General features: G+C 39.0%; 1 protein-coding gene across 6 annotated transcripts in view; it reads right to left on the bottom strand.

Moving 5' to 3' along the window:
- The window catches only part of DIAPH3 (diaphanous related formin 3), a 527,980-nt gene that overhangs the window by 276,718 nt on the left and 233,870 nt on the right, over nt 1–17,392 (bottom strand). For all 6 annotated transcript variants that reach the window (XM_043478170.1, XM_043478172.1, XM_043478171.1 and 3 more), the window contains 2 exons: nt 13,301–13,396; nt 257–351 (listed from right to left, as the gene is read on the bottom strand). In XM_043478170.1, the coding sequence (XP_043334105.1) occupies nt 257–351; nt 13,301–13,396 (191 nt within the window). The remainder of the gene's footprint in view (nt 1–256; nt 352–13,300; nt 13,397–17,392) is intronic.

Below are 17,392 nucleotides of genomic sequence, written 5' to 3'. Positions count from 1 at the left end.
GCAAAAACCACTACAACATTGTAAAGTAGTTCGCCTCCAACTAATAAAAACAAATGAAAATATAAAATAAAAAAAAAAGAGAGAGAACATGCAAAGCTCTATCTCCTGGCAACACAGAAGTTATGCTAAAAGTAATTATGCAGCGAAGATTTTCCAGTTGAATGATTTGGTTTAATAATTTTGCTTCACTTACAGATTTCTGCTTAATGAGAAGCCTGCAATGAAATATAGGAATTTAAGCTCTCTGTTTGTTTACCTGAATCATAGACTCTGCCAACCGTGCTTCATCCACTTCCAATATCATCATTTTGATTTCCTCGTATGGCACCCGGAAAGAGCTCAGGAAGATTGCTAAAAGGAGGGGAAAAAAAGAGCCATAGTAAAGAAGGTGAGAATAGAATATTTTTTAAATTTATTTATTTTTAATTGAAGGATAACTGTTTTACAGTATTGTAAGAAAAGAATCTGAGATGTACTTCTATATATAAAATAAAAAATGATTTATAAAAAGAGAAATTTTAAATATTCAATATAATTACTGTGGAGGAATCTTTCAGTAACACATTTTTTTACTCTTCCCCAGTTTTAGAACTACATTTAAACAACAGTTCTATATTATTATGTTGGTTTTGAGGATGATTTTTAATGCTTAGTATTAGCCTAATATAGGAATGGTGCCAATTTTGATGTGATTTTTTAAAAAACTGAAATGGCTTAGTACGCTAAAGAGGTATCATATTGTAATGAAAAGAACCATAAAACCCCAATATGTACACATAATATTTATCTAGACGTGTGTGTTATTAGTCTACATATCTTCTGCCCTTACTAAATAGTTTTAAAAAACTTTTTTAAGAAAACTGCTTAACATATGACCCAGCAATCCCACTACTGAGCATACACCCTTAGGAAACCATAATGGAAAAAGACACACGTACCCCAATGTTCACCAAAGAACTATTCACAATAGCTAGGACATGGAAGCAACTTACATGTCCATTGACAGATGAATGTATAAAGAAGTTGTGATACATAGGCACAATGGAATATTTCTCAGCTATAAAAAGAAATGCAATTGAGTCAGTTCTAATAAGGTGGCTGAACCTACAGCCTATTATATAAAGTGAAGTAAGTCAGAAGGAGAATGACAAATATCATACACTAATGCATGTCTATGGACTCTAGAAAGCTGGTACTGATGATCCTATTTTCAGGGAAACAAAGGAGATGCAGACATAAAGGTCAGCCTTTTGGACACAGTGGGGAAAGGAGAGGGTAAGACGATTTGAGAGGGTAACACTGAAACACACATTTCCAGATATAATAAATAGCTAGTGGGAATCCGCTGTGTGACGCAGGGAGCCCAATGTCAGTGCTCTGTGAGAACCTAGAGGGCTGGGGAGGGAGGGAGGCAGAGGGGGTTCAGGAGGGAGGGGACGCATGGACACCTACGGCTGACTCACGCTGACGTGTGGCGGAAACAATCACGATGTTGTAAAGCAATCACCCTCCAATTAAAAACAAAATTATATGAAAACAAAAAATCTGCTAGGCAGTGCACAACACTTTTACAAGTCATAAGAGCACCCTAATGTTCAGACAATATGCCAGAGAAATACATTCTGCATATAACTAAAGTTTAAATATGCAATCAGTTAGTCAGTCAGTTCAGTCGCTCAGTCGTGTCCGACTCTTTGCAACCCCATGAATCGCAGCACACCAGGCCTCCCTGTCCATCACCAACTCCAGGAGTTTACTCAAACACATGTCCATCGAGTCCGTGATGCCATCCAACCATCTCATCCTCTGTCGTTCCCTTCTCCTCCTGCCCCCAATCCCTCCCAGCATCAGAGTCTTTTCCAGTGAGTCAACTCTTCGCATGAGGTGGCCAAAGTATTGGAGCTTCAGCTTCGGCATCAGTCCTTCCAATGAATACCCAGGACTGATCTCCTTTAGGATGGACTGGGTGGATCTCCTTGCAGTCCAAGGGACTCTCAAGAGTCTTCTCCAACACCACAGTTCAAAAACATCAATTCTTCAGTGCTCAGCTTTCTTCACAGTCCAACTCTCACATCCATACATGACCACTGGAAAAATCATAGCCTTGACCAGACAGACCTTTGTTGGCAAAGTAATGTCTCTGCTTTTTAATATGCTGTCTAGGTTGGTCATAACTTTTCTTTGAAGGAGTAAGCGTCTTTTAATATCATGGCTGCAGTCACCATCTGCAGTGATTTTGGAGCCCGGAAAAATAAAGTCTGACGCTGTTTCCACTGTTTCCCCATCTATTTCCCATGAAGTGATGGGACCAAATGCCATGATCTTAGTTTCCTGAATGTTGAGCTTTAAGCCAACTTTTTCACTCTCCTCTTTCACTTTCATCAAGAGGCTCTTTAGTTCCTCTTCACTTTTTGCCATAAGGGTGGTGTCATCTGCATGTGAGAGATTATTCATATTTCTCCCGGCAATCTTGATTCCAGCTTGTGCTTCATCCAGCCCAGTGTTTCTCATGATGTACTCTGCATATAAGTTAAATAAGCAGGGTGACCACATACAGCCTTGATGTACTCCTTTTCCTATTTGGAACCAGTCTGTTTTTCCACATCCAGTTCTAACTGTTGCTTCCTGACCTGCATATAGGTTTCTCAAGAGACAGGTCAGATGGTCTGGTATGCCCATCTCTTTCAGAATTTTCCACAGTTTATTGTGATCCACACAGTCAAAGGCTTTGGCATAGTCAATAAAGCAGAAATAGATGTTTTTCCGGAACTCTCTTGCTTTTTCGATGGTCCAGCGCATGTTGGCAATTTGATCTCTGGTTCCTCGGCCTTTTCTAAAACCAGCTTGAACATCTGGAAGTTCATGGTTCACATACTGCTGAAGCCTGGCTTGGAGAACTTTGAGCATTACTTTACTAGCGTGTGAGATGAGTGCAACTGTGCAGTAGTTTGAGCATTCTTTGGCATTACCTTTCTTTGGGACTGGAATGAAAACTGACCTTTTCCAGTCCTGTGGCCACAGCTGAGTTTTCCAAATTTGCTGGCATATGCTTTCTAATATGCAATACTTTCACAGCATCATCCTTTAGGATTTGAAATAGCTCAACTGGAATTCCATCACCTCCTCTAGCTTTGTTCGTAGTGATGCTTTCTAAATATGCAATACTAGAACACAAATTTTAATGGAAACTATCCAAATGGACTAGAAGGGATAAAATGCTATTTTGAGAAGTCAACATTATTTACATTTTTTTATACCCCACATGGGCTTCCCTGTGGCTCAGATGATAATCTGCCTGCAGTGCAGGAGACCTGGGTTTGATCTCTGGGTAGAGAAGATCTCCTGGAGAACAGATCTGTCTCCTCTGTCCATGGAATTCTCCAGGCAAGAATACTTGCAGCTATCCACTACAGTATTCTTCCACTATCCACTTCCATATACATGCACTAATTCCATGGACAGAAGAGCCTGGTGGGTTACAGTCCATGGGGTCAGAAAGAATCGGACACAACTGACCAACTAACACACTCATACCTCATAAATCTAATGTTCAAACCCAATGATCTTCTCAAAAGTTACTGAAGTGTATAAGAATATTTTCAGAGCATTAGATGTAATGTTTTACTGGTCCCCCCTTATTCTACTACTATTGTTTCTTCTCTCCAGTGACAGATGTTACTTCTTGAACACACTCAGACCTCGTTATCACTACCCACTACGTTTATATACCAAACTTGTATCATTTTATCTGTAGGTATTTTCATATAAAAACACTATTTTTCATGAGATTGAGAAAACATGATCCTTCTTTCTTGGAGAAGCCTATATTCCTAAGGATATCATGGATCAACTAGAAAGGAATAATAAGAACATCATTTGTGTTCTTATCATCAGCTTCATTCACACATAATGAACTCAACAGTTATAAATGTGGGATATGCTCCTAGAAATTATAATATGTATAATCTTCAATAATGCAAGAACAAGAAGGAACAAATGAGCTAAATGATACTGCAAAAGAGATTTATGGAATTACTAAGGGATAACCCATTAGCAGACACTAGAAAGCACAAAAATATAACACTTATGTGATCTTAAAGAGATAATTAATGAATAACTGATAGGGAATAAAATCTAAATCTGTACATCATGTACAGTTGCATATGTACTAAAGCAAGTTGCATATGATCCTAGGATTAAATGTAAACATTAATATGAAGTGAACTGAAGTGAAAGATGCCCAGTTGTGTCTGACTCTTTGCGACCCAGGCCAGAATTCTCCAAGCCAGAATACTAGAGTGGGTAGCCGTTTCCTTATTCAGGGGATCTTCCCAACCCAGAGATTGAACCCAGGTCTCCCACATTACAGGCGGATTCTTTACCAGCTGAGCCACAAGAGAAGTCCAAACATTAACATAGAGGAATACTAAAAGAAAGTGAACATGGGAAATTAGCTCATTTATGATTATAGAACTTATTCATAATAATCAATGAAAAAACATATGAAAAGATTTATATCTCACAAAATGAAAACACCATTGTCAAATCACCTAAAGCAATGAAAAATCAAGAAAACTCAGGGGATAAATGTGCCTCAAAATTCAGAAGGCTTTTCCCCAGTTCATTCAGAATACAGTGAGGTCCAAATAGAAAAATGAGAAAAATGTAGGAAAACTCAAAAGAATAAGAAAAAATGACCAAAAAATAATACGTAATTTGTTAAACATCAGAAATAGGCAAACTGAGAAGGCCAATTGCTAAGATATCATCTGGAGGCAAGTTTAGAAGGATTAGTAAGATTAATCACAATCCTTAAAATTCCCTTTGAGAAACAATAAATTCTATTTGAAACCTAACTATGGACACAGTAACAAAATGTAGAAAAGGTTATAGCATTAAATAAAAAGATTAAAAGGATCAACACTTAAATGGATAAGGAAGTTGTGGTTCAGTTCAGTCGCTCAGTCGTGTCCGACTCTTTGTAACCCCATGAACTGCAGCACATCAGGCCTCCCTGTCCATCACCAACTCCCGGAGTTTACCCAAACTCATGTCCACTGAGGAATGAATTTGAGTCAGTTGCAGGGAGGTGGATAAACCTAGAGCCTGTTATACAGAGTGAAATAAGTCAGAAAGAGAAAAACAAATATGGTATATTAATGCATAATATGGACTCTAGAAAAACAGTACTATTTACAGAGCAGAAATGGAGAAGCATTCATAGGGAACGGTCTGGTGGTTACAGCGGGGAAAAGGGAGGGTAGAATAAACTGAGAAAGTAGCACTGACATATATACACTCCTACCTAGTAAAATAGATAACTAGAGGGAAGCTGCTATATAACTCAGGGAGCCCAGCCTGGCGCTCTATGATGACCTAGAGGCGTGGAATTGAGAGAGGCTCAAGAGGGAGTTTTTTATTTTATATGTGTCTGATTCTTTCTGACCCCATGGACTATAACCTGCCAGGCTCCTCTGTCCATGGAATTCTCCAGAAAAGAATACTGAAGCTTGCCTGGAGAATCCCATGGACAGAGCAGACAGATCACTTCTCCAGGAGATCTTCTGAACCCAGAGATCGAACCTGGATTCCTGCATTGCAGGCAGATTCTTTACCATCTGAGCCACTAGGGAAGCCCATACGAGGTAGAGAAAATGTAAACAATGCTGAATTATCAATAATATTTTTAAATTTCATAATATAAAACTCTGTATTTTATATGCATATAAAATTGTGACTGACTTCTGCTGATGAGCAGCAGAGACCATCACAAAACTGTAAAGCAATTATCCTCCAATAAAAAATAAAATAAAGAGTATCTTTAAAAAAAAGATGAAAAGGAAAGAATTACATGGAAGCATAACATAATAATTGAGGGAGAAAGAAATCATAGTTTTTTATTTCAGGTGACATGGCAAAGTGGAGACAGAACTTTGAAATATTTCTTCAAAGTTATTTTTATTTTAATCTTTAAATCCTTTTCTGAGCTATCCCAAAAGAAAGGAAATAAAAAACAACCTGGAGAAAATGAAAAAATCACTTAAAGAAGTGAAACCCGAGTCTGAAACACTGACCAGGAAACAAAAGAACCGTGTTATAAAGAGACAGATATGTGAAGGAGACAAAATCTTTAAAAATGAAAATATGCATATCTAGCTACGGAAGTAGAAAATTCATATGGATTAGACATCAGATAAAGAGAAAACAGGTAACATAAGCAGAGATGCTCTCCAAACCACAAAGACAAAGAGATGGAAAAATACTAAACAACTAAAAATGTCTTCCTGGAGTTCTGAAAGGAACTCACACACACACACCAGGGAAAAAGCATATTTAAAGAGAAAATGTCACTTTCCAAAATTTTAGAGAGAGACAAATCATCAGAGCAAGGAAGCTAAACAAGTCCTAAACACAGTATTTTTTCTTTGTTTAAAGCTACACTAGCTTCTTGTAAAACTCCAAGCATTAGAGAGGTGGTAGAATGGGAACACTCAAACACTCTGATACTGGAAGAGAAAAATGGTACAAATGCAGAACCGGCATATACTTAGAGTAGCTGTTGTTGTTTAGTTGCTAGGTCACGTCTGATAGACTACAGCCTGCCAGGCTCCTATGCCCATGAGATTTCCCAGGCAAGACTGGGTTGCCATTTCCTTCTCCAGGGGATCTTCCCAACCCAGGGATCAAACCCCTGTCTCCTGTATTAGCAAGCAAATTCTTTACCATTCCAGGGAAGCGCTATACTCAAAGTAGAGGTTAACAAACTTTTTCTATAAATGGCCACATTGGTAAATATTTTAGGTTTTATGAGCCTATACAATCTGTCACAACTACTCAACTCTACTATTGCAGCCCCAAAGCAGCCACAGTAGTAATGAAAGTGTTAGTAGTTCAGTCATGTCCAACCCTTTGCAACCTCATAAACTATAGCCCACCATTGTCCCTCCATCCATGGAACTCTCCAGGCCAGAACACTGGAGTGGGTTGCCATTCCCTTCTCCAGGGGATCTTCCCAACCCAGGGATCGAACGCAGATCTCCTGCAGGCAGATTCTTACTGTGTGATAAAGGATTAAGTTTACCCAAGTGAAGTCTGGGTCGTATGAGGTACTCTGTAAGCCCTTGCAATGTCCTACATAATAAGAGTGTCTTTGTTTACCAGGAGCATTGGGCCACAGCGTATTAGCCTGAACTGTGGAGGGTCTGGAAACTAAGGTCAAACATATGGGAGATCAGCTATACCAAGACCCAGTGCAAACTAAATAGCAAAGCTTGGGTCTCTGCTGGAAATAACCTGTAAGAAGTGTCCCCATCACTGCTGGGAGAGGCCAGGGCTGCCCTTGTCACCACTGGGAGATGACAACTGCAATGCCAGGCTTACGACTCTCCTGGACTCTGCTGCACGGGCCTCTTCCCTTTGCTGATTATAGTCTGTATCATTCTGCTGTAATAACCATGAGTAAAATAGCTGTCAGTCAATTCTACGAGTCCCTCAAACAAATTATCAACCTTAAGAGTGGTCCTGGGGACCCCTAAACTTACCACTGGTTTCAGTAGTGAGGGCAGCCTTGGGAAGCCCCTAACTTTGCAGATGAAACACCTCTATGATCTCACTTACACAGTTATCTAATCATATAAACATAAGCAACATTAGTTACACATGCTATTTATAACTAATAATACATGTTTAACAATAATATATGAAAGAAAAGTTAAATTTGAATAGAAAAATCAACTTTGCAGATAGATATAACTTATTTCTTAACTTTCTTCTATATTTGTAATTCATCCACTACTTTCAGGTATTATTCCATAATTAAAATGACATATATTTATAAAGACTGAAATGTGGGGGTTTTTGGTTATGAATAAGCTTTTGGGAAAACATGTGCCATAACTAAGGGCAACTATGTAGAATGGACATGGGTTTGGGTGGACTCCGGGAGCTGGTGATGGACAGGGAGGCCTGGCGTGCTGTGGCTCATAGGGTCACAAAGAGTCGGACACGACTGAGTGACTGAACTGAACTAAAGGGCAAGTAAATTACAAAGAGTTGAAAATGGACTAATGCATAACATCAAATCAAAAGAGAAGCACAGATCTTTAAAACACTGAATTTAAAAGTTATTGAGAATAATATAAGATGCTTATTTAAAGCCTCCAAAAGACACAGTAAACTGAATGTTTTTACTAACATGCATCTTATCCCTCAAAATGTGATTGTATTGATCCCAGTCAGAAGTTTTGAGTGCAGTAAAGGAGTGTAGAATGTGCAGATATTAGAGCCAGTCACACCTGTTTTCTGAAAGGGAACATATAAATATTTAAGCCTTTATGTTAAATTCTAGGTTCCAGATTTCCCCCCTTTATAACTCTAATATCCACTCCAAAAAATCTAGTAAAGCATAGGAACCTTGTAAAACTCCAAAGCCATCTCTTCATCCTAGAATGGCTAGAATTCTTTTACCCTGAACCCAGACTCGGACAAACTTCACAAACTCAAAATATACCCACTACAGTATTCCTGCCTGGAGAATTCCATGGACAGAGGAGCCTGGCAGACTGCAGTCCATGGGGTCCCAAAGAATCAGACATAACTGAGCGACTAACACATACAACCCATTAGATTTTAGAGCCTTTCTCAAAACTCTGTGAAATGTTTCAGTTAAGAGATATTAAAGAGAAAGTACCTTAGGCTTTTAAGTGATAAGATACAATCTTGTCACTATCACATGACTCTTCTCAGAATTCAGTATCTCAGAAGACTGAATTTCATAGACAAAAACCAACTGTGAATCAGATTATAATAACAGTAAAGATTAGGGCTGCTAAAGCCTCTTAAAGCTTAAATAATAACACTTGCTACACTCAGAGAGGGTAAGAATGATCCAAGATGGATTACATCATAATATGATGACCTGGTATAAATTCTGACCTTTTGATGTTATACTTTAAAATGTGTCTAATGATTAAATGAATGGATTCATATGCTCAGCTACAGCAATCCCAACAGTATCTGTCTTTATTTTGTTTTCTTTAAACAGCCATTTTCAAAACCAACAATCTTTTTCAAGTCACTCAAATGCCATGCTACCAACAACCTACATGTCAAAACCTACATGTCAAAACACCTACCAACATGGAGAGACTGCAGTAAAGGCTAACAGGCACATCCTGAACCAGCACATCAATTATTACACTTAAACCTGAAATCCAGTTTAGTACACGTGTGTAATGCATCAGTTCAGTTCAGTCTCTCAGTCGTGTCCAACTCTTGCAACCCCATGAACCGCAGCATGCCATGCCTCCCTGTCCATCACCAACTCCCGGAGTTTACCCAAACCATGTCCATTGAGCCGGTGATGCCATCCAACCATCTCATCCTCTGTCGTCCCCTTCTCCTCCTGCCCCCAATCCCTCCCAGCATCAGGGTCTTTTACAATGAGTCAACTCTTCGCATGAGGTGACCAAAGTACGGGGGTTTCAGCTTCAGCGGCAGTCCCTCCAATGAACACCCAGGACTGATCTCCTTTAGGATGGACTGATTGATGTCCTTGTAGCCCAAGGGACTCTGAAGAGTCTTCTCCAACACCACAGTTCAAAAACATCAATTCTTTGGTGCTCAGCTTTCTTTATAGTCCAACTCTCATGTCCATACATGGCCACTGGAAAAACCATAGCCTTGACTAGAAGGACCTTTCTTGACAAAGTAATGTCTCTGCTTTTTAATATGATGTCTAGGTTGGTTATAACTTTCCTTCCAAGGAGCAAGCATCTTTTAACTTCATGACTGCAATCACCATCTGCAGTGATGCTGGAGCCAAAAAAAAAATAAAGTCAGCCAGTTTCCACTGTTTCCCGATCTATTTGCCATGAAGTGATGGGGCTGGATGCCATGATCTTAATTTTCTGAATGTTGAGCTTTAAGCCAACTTTTTCACTCTCCTCTTTCACTTTCATCAAGAGGCTCTTTAGTTCCTCTTCACTTTCTGCCATAAGGGTGGTGTCATCTGCATATCTGAGGTTATTGATATTTCTCCTGGCAATCTTGATTCCAGCTTCTGCTTCTTCCAGCCCGGTGCTTCTCATGATACGTTAAATAAGCATACATATACATACGTTAAATAAGCAGGGTGACAATATATAGGCTTGATGTACTCCTTTTCCTATTTGGAACCAGTCTGTTGTTTCATGTCCAGTTCTAACTGTTGCTTCCTGACCTGCATACAGATTTCTCAAGAGGCAGGTCAGGTGGTCTGGTATTCCCATCTCTTTCAGAATTTTCCACAGTTTATTGTGATCCACACAGTCAAAGGCTTTGGCATAGTCAATAAAGCAGAAATAGATGTTTTTCTGGAACTCTCTTGCTTTTTCGATGATCCAGCGGATGTTGGAAATTTGACCTCTGGTTCCTCTGCCATTTCTAAAACCAGCTTGAACATCTGGAAGTTCACAGTTCACGTATTGCTGAAGCCTGGCTTGGAGAATTTTGAGCATTACTTGACTAGCATGTGAGATGAGTGCAATTGTGCGGTAGTTTGAGCATTCTTTGGCATTGCCTTTCTTTGAGAGTGGAATGAAAACTGACCTTTTCCAGTCCTGTGGCCACTGCTGAGTTTTCCAAATTTGCTGGCATGTTGACTGCAGCACTTTCACAGCATCATCTTTCAGGATTTGAAATAGCTCAACTGGAATTTCATCGCCTCCACTAGCTTTGTTCATAGTGAGGCTTTCTAAGGTCCACCTGACTTCACATTCCAGAATGTCTGGCTCTAGGTGAGTGATCACACCATCGTGATTATCTGGGTTGTGATGATCTTCACAGTTCTTCTGAGTATTCTTGCTGTCTCTTAATATCTTCTGCTTCTGTTAGGTCCATACCATTTCTGTCCTTTATTGAGCCCATATTTATCATGTTCCCTTGGTATCTCTAATTTTCTTGAAGAGATCTCTAGTCTTTCCCATCCTATTGTTTTCCTCTGTTTCTTTGCATTGATCACAGAGAAGGCTTTCCCATCTCTCCTTGCTATTCTTTGGAACTCTGCATTCAGATGGGAATATCTTTCCTTTTCTCCTTTGCTTTTCACTTCTCTTCTTTTCACAGCTATTTGTAAGGCCTCCTCAGATACCATTTTGCTTTTCTTTTTCTTGGGGATGGTCTTTCTCCCTGTCTCCTGTACAATGTCACGAACGTCCGTCCATAGTTCATCAGGCTCTCTGTCTATCAGATGTAGTTCCTTAAATCTATTTCTCACATCCACTGTATAGTCATAAAGGATTTAAGTCATACCTGAATGGTCTACTGATTTTCCCTCTAATACATAACTAATACTAAAGAACACTGCTCCGCAGACCAATCATTCAACTTTGAGATGGCTATTTAGGCGATCTTACCACGTGAAGAAAGCTGAGCACCGAAGAATTGATGCTTTTGAACTGTGGTGTTGGAGAAGACTCTTGAGAGTCCCTTGGACTGCAAGGAGATCCAATCAGTCCATCCTAAAGGAGATAAGTCCTGGGTGTTCATTGGAAGGACTGATGCTGAAGCTGAAACTTCAATACTTTTGGCCACCTCATGCGAAAAGTTGACCCATTGTAAAAGACCCTGATGCTGGGAGGGATTGGAGGCAGGAGAAGAAGGGGATGACAGAGGATGAGATGGCTGGATGGCATCACTGACTCGATGGGCATGAGTTTGAGTAAACTCTGGGAGTTTGTGACAGACAGGGAAGCCTGGCGTGCTGCAATTCCTGGGGTCACAAAGAGTCGGACACGACTGAGCGACTGAACTGAACTGAACTGAACCATGGTTAACCCACCTAAAAAGAATCATATTCAAGATAATATTTCTTTAGGACCCCGAACAAGACAATTTGTAATGGAGGCAAATAACATTTTTCAAGACAAAAATCACTCTTCAAATCAGAGTATAGATCTTTTTCACATTATTTAAGTTACTAACGCTTTTCCCTCCCTTTAAGAAGGAAGTTTCCTGAAATAACAAATACCAAAATTTCACTCATCTAACCTCCCGGCCCCAAAACCTTTCTACTTCAGACCACATGTTCAGCAGACACCAGGAAGATAGGCTCCCTGCCTTACAGTTCTCACGTTGGGAGGACGATGCTCAGTGCAGGCAGAGAGCCCTGGAGCTGCAGGTAAGGCCTCCACACCGCATCCCTGCTGGCACCTTCCTGGGCCCAACCAAGCCACAGGGCTCCACAGCAAAGGGGCAGCTATGCACAATCAACGGGGGCCCAGGAACAGAAACGCTGTTTTGGTCAGAACACTAATTTCTGCACACTATCCACAGGGATCTTGTCAAGCTTACATCCCGTCAGGAGTACCCAAAAGTGAGCAGGGTAAGAAAAGGGTTCCAGAGCTTTCACAAAGGAGTGTCAACCCCGCCTTCTCCAGACACTGCTCTAACTCCCTCCCTCCTGCCTCAATAGCAAGGAGGCTCATCCTCTCACCAAGGACTGTTTTGGCCAAGTGTTTGCGAAAAGCTCACTTGAGGCTTGCAATAATTGAACGGCAGACTACATTAGCTCTTCATGCCTCTAGATTCTCCACATTTTATCCATCTTGTAGCATCAGAAAGTAATATATCCAGATCATATTATCTCAGTTTCAAACAGAACTGTCTTTGATGCATTTAAGATGCAGCTGAAATAAGTCAGAAGCAAACCCATTTGCCCTCTTCCACAGTAATTCAGCCAGGAAGACAATTCAATACTAAGTATTTAGCTCCTGTAACAGTAATTAAAGCTAAAATATTTCCAGGCAGTACTTTTGAGGAAAGACTTTGAACTGCTCAGATGGGATAAGAGAAATCATTTTAATCACCATCCTTATTCCCATTAATATTCCAAACTCCTTTGTGTCTGATAAAGTATCACAAATAATAGAGATTCAGAGGTACAGAAGAAATAATCCACTACCAAATTTTTTAAAATATGGTGTCATCACCTAAATTCCATAATTCTTTATTGTTATACTTAAAAGAAAGATTTTAAAGGGTAGGTCTATTTTCAATAATGGGAAATATAGTTTTATTATAAATCCCTTTCCTAGCTTTATTTTCTAATATGCATTAATCTTTTGAAGAATTTAACTCATAATTCCTCCAGGAATTATGAGTTAAAGGAAAGGAAAGTTATCTTTGAATCTATTATAAGTGATAATAACAAAATTAACATAAAATGAGAAAACAGTCAAAAAGAAAATGTCATAATTTAAAGGAACCAGTGTGTTCAGTGGTGTGTTTTGCTCATTTAATTATATTGACATCTGATACTTACAAAGGTTCTGGGCAGTTTTAGAATCTAGAAATTTAAGTTCTTTAATTCGTTTCTTAATAGCTTTCTTCTCTTCAAAATCTTCCTCTTCTCTTTTCTCTGTAAAACCAAGGATAGATCCATGTTAGGCACTCAACTGTCAAAAGAGAAGATATAAACTTTGTCATAAAATAATCTTAAAAAAGACATAAATAGCATCAATCAGTTACAAAAATAATAGAATAGTAGATATCCCAAGACCCAAACTATTTCATATAGGGTCTGGGAGCTCTTTCCCTAAAAAAACAACTAGGAGTAAATATTTAAAAGTCTAACAGAAAACACAAAAACAAAGTTCTTGTTCACTATGGAAACCAAAGCCATCAGGTGCAGAATAAGCACAGTGAGTCCGTCTCAACAATATACAGTACACGGTCATAAAAATAAAGGTGCTGACACTTGGGATAGGTTAAGGAGTTAGCTCTAAGAGTGCTAAACAAACACCCAGCTGTTTCATGGTTGATACCCCTTATTTATTTAAAAAGACAGTTCATATAAAACTGGACAGTAGAATGTTTATAATTGTTTTCCAAATATTTGAAAAATAGTCAAATTTTAATATTCAGCCTACTTTATCTGAGCTTTTAAAAATCAGCAAATGCATTTAACTTCTCTGTCTTTGCTAAAAAATAAGAGAATAAATACATCCTGATGAACAATATATGGATTGTGATTACAGCACAGTACATGACAGTCAAGGTTAACAGCTGTGACCAATACAGTGATCCTGTCATCGTGCCTCTCCTTTGTACACATGGACAGCATTTCTGACAAAAGTCATTCATCTAGACAAAATTAGGATCTCGAAAACAACGGAGCAAATCGTTTAGCTAGATACGTATAAATAAACTACTAATGTTGAAAAAACTTCAAAAACAATCTTCATATATAAGATAGCACATTATAATTAAAATTTCTGTATATCAGAAAAGCATTATAATTACATGTTTGGGTACATAGTGTGAAATAGAGATCAAATTTTATATTTTTCAAAATGTTTATTAACTAATTATCTCTATCATTTTATGAATAATCAACCATCTTTCTCAAGTGATTTTACGTTACACTTTTATTCTATATTTGCTTTCTTGGACGTCTAATTCTCTTCCACAGTTCCATGTACTACTCTTGGGCTACTATCATTCCGCCTTCAGCACTGTAGGATTTAAGATATATCTTACTAATTGGCTGTTCAAATTATTTTTCTTTTTTTTAAAACATTCTTCACTTTTTTCATTTATTTTCCACAGGAACCTAAGAGCAATTCCAAAGTTCTAAAAATAAAATCCATTTGAATTGTATTTGAACTGTAAGGCATTCGTGAACAGATTCAGGGAAATTTGATATGTTGACAAGTTCCAAACCTCCTAATCATGAACATGACATCTGTCTATAATTTTTCAACTTAACACAGCATTCTGCATAGGCATCCCGCATATTCACTGTTAATGTTAGGTGCCCTAAGTACTACACTCCTAGGTCTCTGGGCACATTGATTAACTCAGCGTTTCCCCACTGTACTTTGTTACTTGTTACTGGTAGAATAGAGAAATTTTGTTGGATTTCACATGTGTGTTTTATAGTCATTCACTTTACTTATTTATTCTTTCATTCAAATAAGTATCTATTAAGTACCAACTAAAAAAGAATATGCTAGACAAAATGGACATGTCTTGGCCTCAAAAAATTTAAGAACCAATCCAATTAAAGTACACACATAGATACATATACAGTGTTTGGGTAAGAACCACAGGAGACTAAAGAAGATTAACTCATATTTGTAAGGGATACTCTCTATGGAATGAATGATATCTAAGCAAAAGCTAGAAAGAGAAAAGGAGTAGGGCAAGTGAGAAATGTTTGGGGTGGGAGAAGGAAGGACACAGATTACGGAAGGACAGTGTTTCGGGTTCTGCAAGGGCACAGAAACGAGTAAGATAATAAGAACAAAGAATATTGGGTGGAAAAAATGGCACCAGAACATGTGAGACCTTTTAAGCATTACTTTGTCAACAAAAGTCTGTCTAGTCAAGGCTACTGTTCTTCCAGTGGTCATGTATGGATGTGAGAGTTGGACTGTGAAGAAAGCTGAGCACCGAAAAATTGATGCTTTTGAACTGTGGTGTTGGAGAAGACTCTTGAGAGTCCCTTGGACTGCAAGGAGATCCAACCAGTCCAACCTAAAGATCAGTCCTGGGTGTTCATTGGAAGGACTGATGTTGAAGCTGAAACTCTTAATGCTTTGGCCACCTGATGCGAAGAGCTGACTCATTTGAAAACACCCTGATGCTGGAAAAGATTGAGGGCAGGAGGAGAAGGGGACGAGAGAGGATGAGATGGCTGGATGACATCACCGATTCAATGGACATGAGTTTGGGTAAACTCCGGGAGTTGGCAATGGACAGGGAGGCCTGGCGTGCTGCAGTCCATGGGGTCGCAAAGAGTCGGACATGACTGAACGACTGAACTGACTGACAAGAATTCTGGCTTTTATTCTTAGAGCAACGTGGAGCCACTGAAGTCTTAAGTATGAGAGAGACATCAAAAGAACTGCATTTTAGAAAAAACTCAGCCCACTGAAGGTGAACTGAAAGAGTGGCACACAGTAATGGTAGACGGGCAAGACAGAGGGGAGTGGTAGCAATCCGTGAGAAATGGGAATGCTCTTATTGCGACTGCTCAAGTCACAAGGCTTAAAGTCACCCTTCTTTTCACTAACCCCTAACTACATCAAGTCCAAGAGTGAATCCTGTCCATTCTAACCCAAAACATTCACTAAAATAAGCACCGCTTACTGGATGCCTGGCTACTACACTCCCCGTGACTGCTCACGGCCACTATCCTTTCTCACAACTGCCTTCTAACTAGTCTCCCCACTTCCAAGTCTGACCAGCTGCAGTCGCTTCAGCACACAGAGTGGAAGACTCCTGTTAAACCCCAGCAGCACAGGTTTGCTTCCTTACACAGACAGACCAGCACGCCGCTCCCACCTGGTGTTCCCCATCACAGAGCACTGCCCTGTTTCTCCTCTAAAGCCCGTACTCCTCACATACCATGAATTTGATATCAGTCTCTCTCCCCTCATGAGAAAGCAAGTTGTTAGAGGCAGTTACTCTGTTCACCAGGGTATACCTAGCCCCAAGCCTGGAACACAGCAGGACCTCAGTAAAGCTCTGTTGTAGGTATATGAGCACGTACCTGTGTACCTGCAGACTAATGGAGAAAGAAGGGGACCCTCAGGTTTAAGCAAGCAGGCAGATGATGGTGTTGTTTGCTTAACTGAGCAACAAATGAAGAACACTTTTGACCCTGTTCAGTTTTAAACATGTGCAACTGCATGTACTTCCACATGTCAAGAGACAAAATGTTATCAGTCCTAGTAATTATTTTACTGGTTGTCATAGGTTATCCAAGTATCAGCAAATAATGGCACATTCATCTCCTTATTCCTAGCATAGAAGTCTTTTCCTTGTCTTTCTGTATTGGTTAAAATTTTCAGATACAGGATAGTAAAAATTTTATTAGTGGAGTTTCTTTCCTTAACCCGAACCCATGATAATCCTTTACTTTTTAGAAAATGTATACATTTTATCTTCCTACCTTGATCCTCAACTAAAAGGTTTGTCTCTACATTTTTAAAATTCAATTTATTTCTCAACAGCAGTAACCTATCACATTCTGAAATATCTTCTGGTCTACATAAAGAAAAAAGTCAAATAACCTTAAATTTTAAATAATATTGACTGAATATCTGCTAGGCATTACACTGAATACCTCCTGGTGCACTTGCTTATATAACTTACATAAGAGTAATACTACTTCTGTGACTATTATCATCATCATCATAATCATTGTGAGAAAAATAATGCTTGAGGTAAGTATCTTTAAGCAACAGATCTAATGAAAGAATGAAAGTCACTACACTTTGACTCAACCTTTCTACTAGTTGCAAAATATGTTAGATGTCACATTAAAAAACTAGCATTCTTCACTACTTCAACCTGCAAATCAGAAACCAAAGCAACTTCAATCAATTCTGTTTTATTTTTTTTAAAT

Source organism: Cervus canadensis, chromosome 9 (assembly GCF_019320065.1).
Source record: "Cervus canadensis isolate Bull #8, Minnesota chromosome 9, ASM1932006v1, whole genome shotgun sequence".
NCBI lineage: Eukaryota > Metazoa > Chordata > Mammalia > Artiodactyla > Cervidae > Cervus > Cervus canadensis.
The sequence above is the reverse complement of the archived record's forward strand: the minus strand, read 5'-3'. Positions and strand labels throughout refer to the sequence as shown.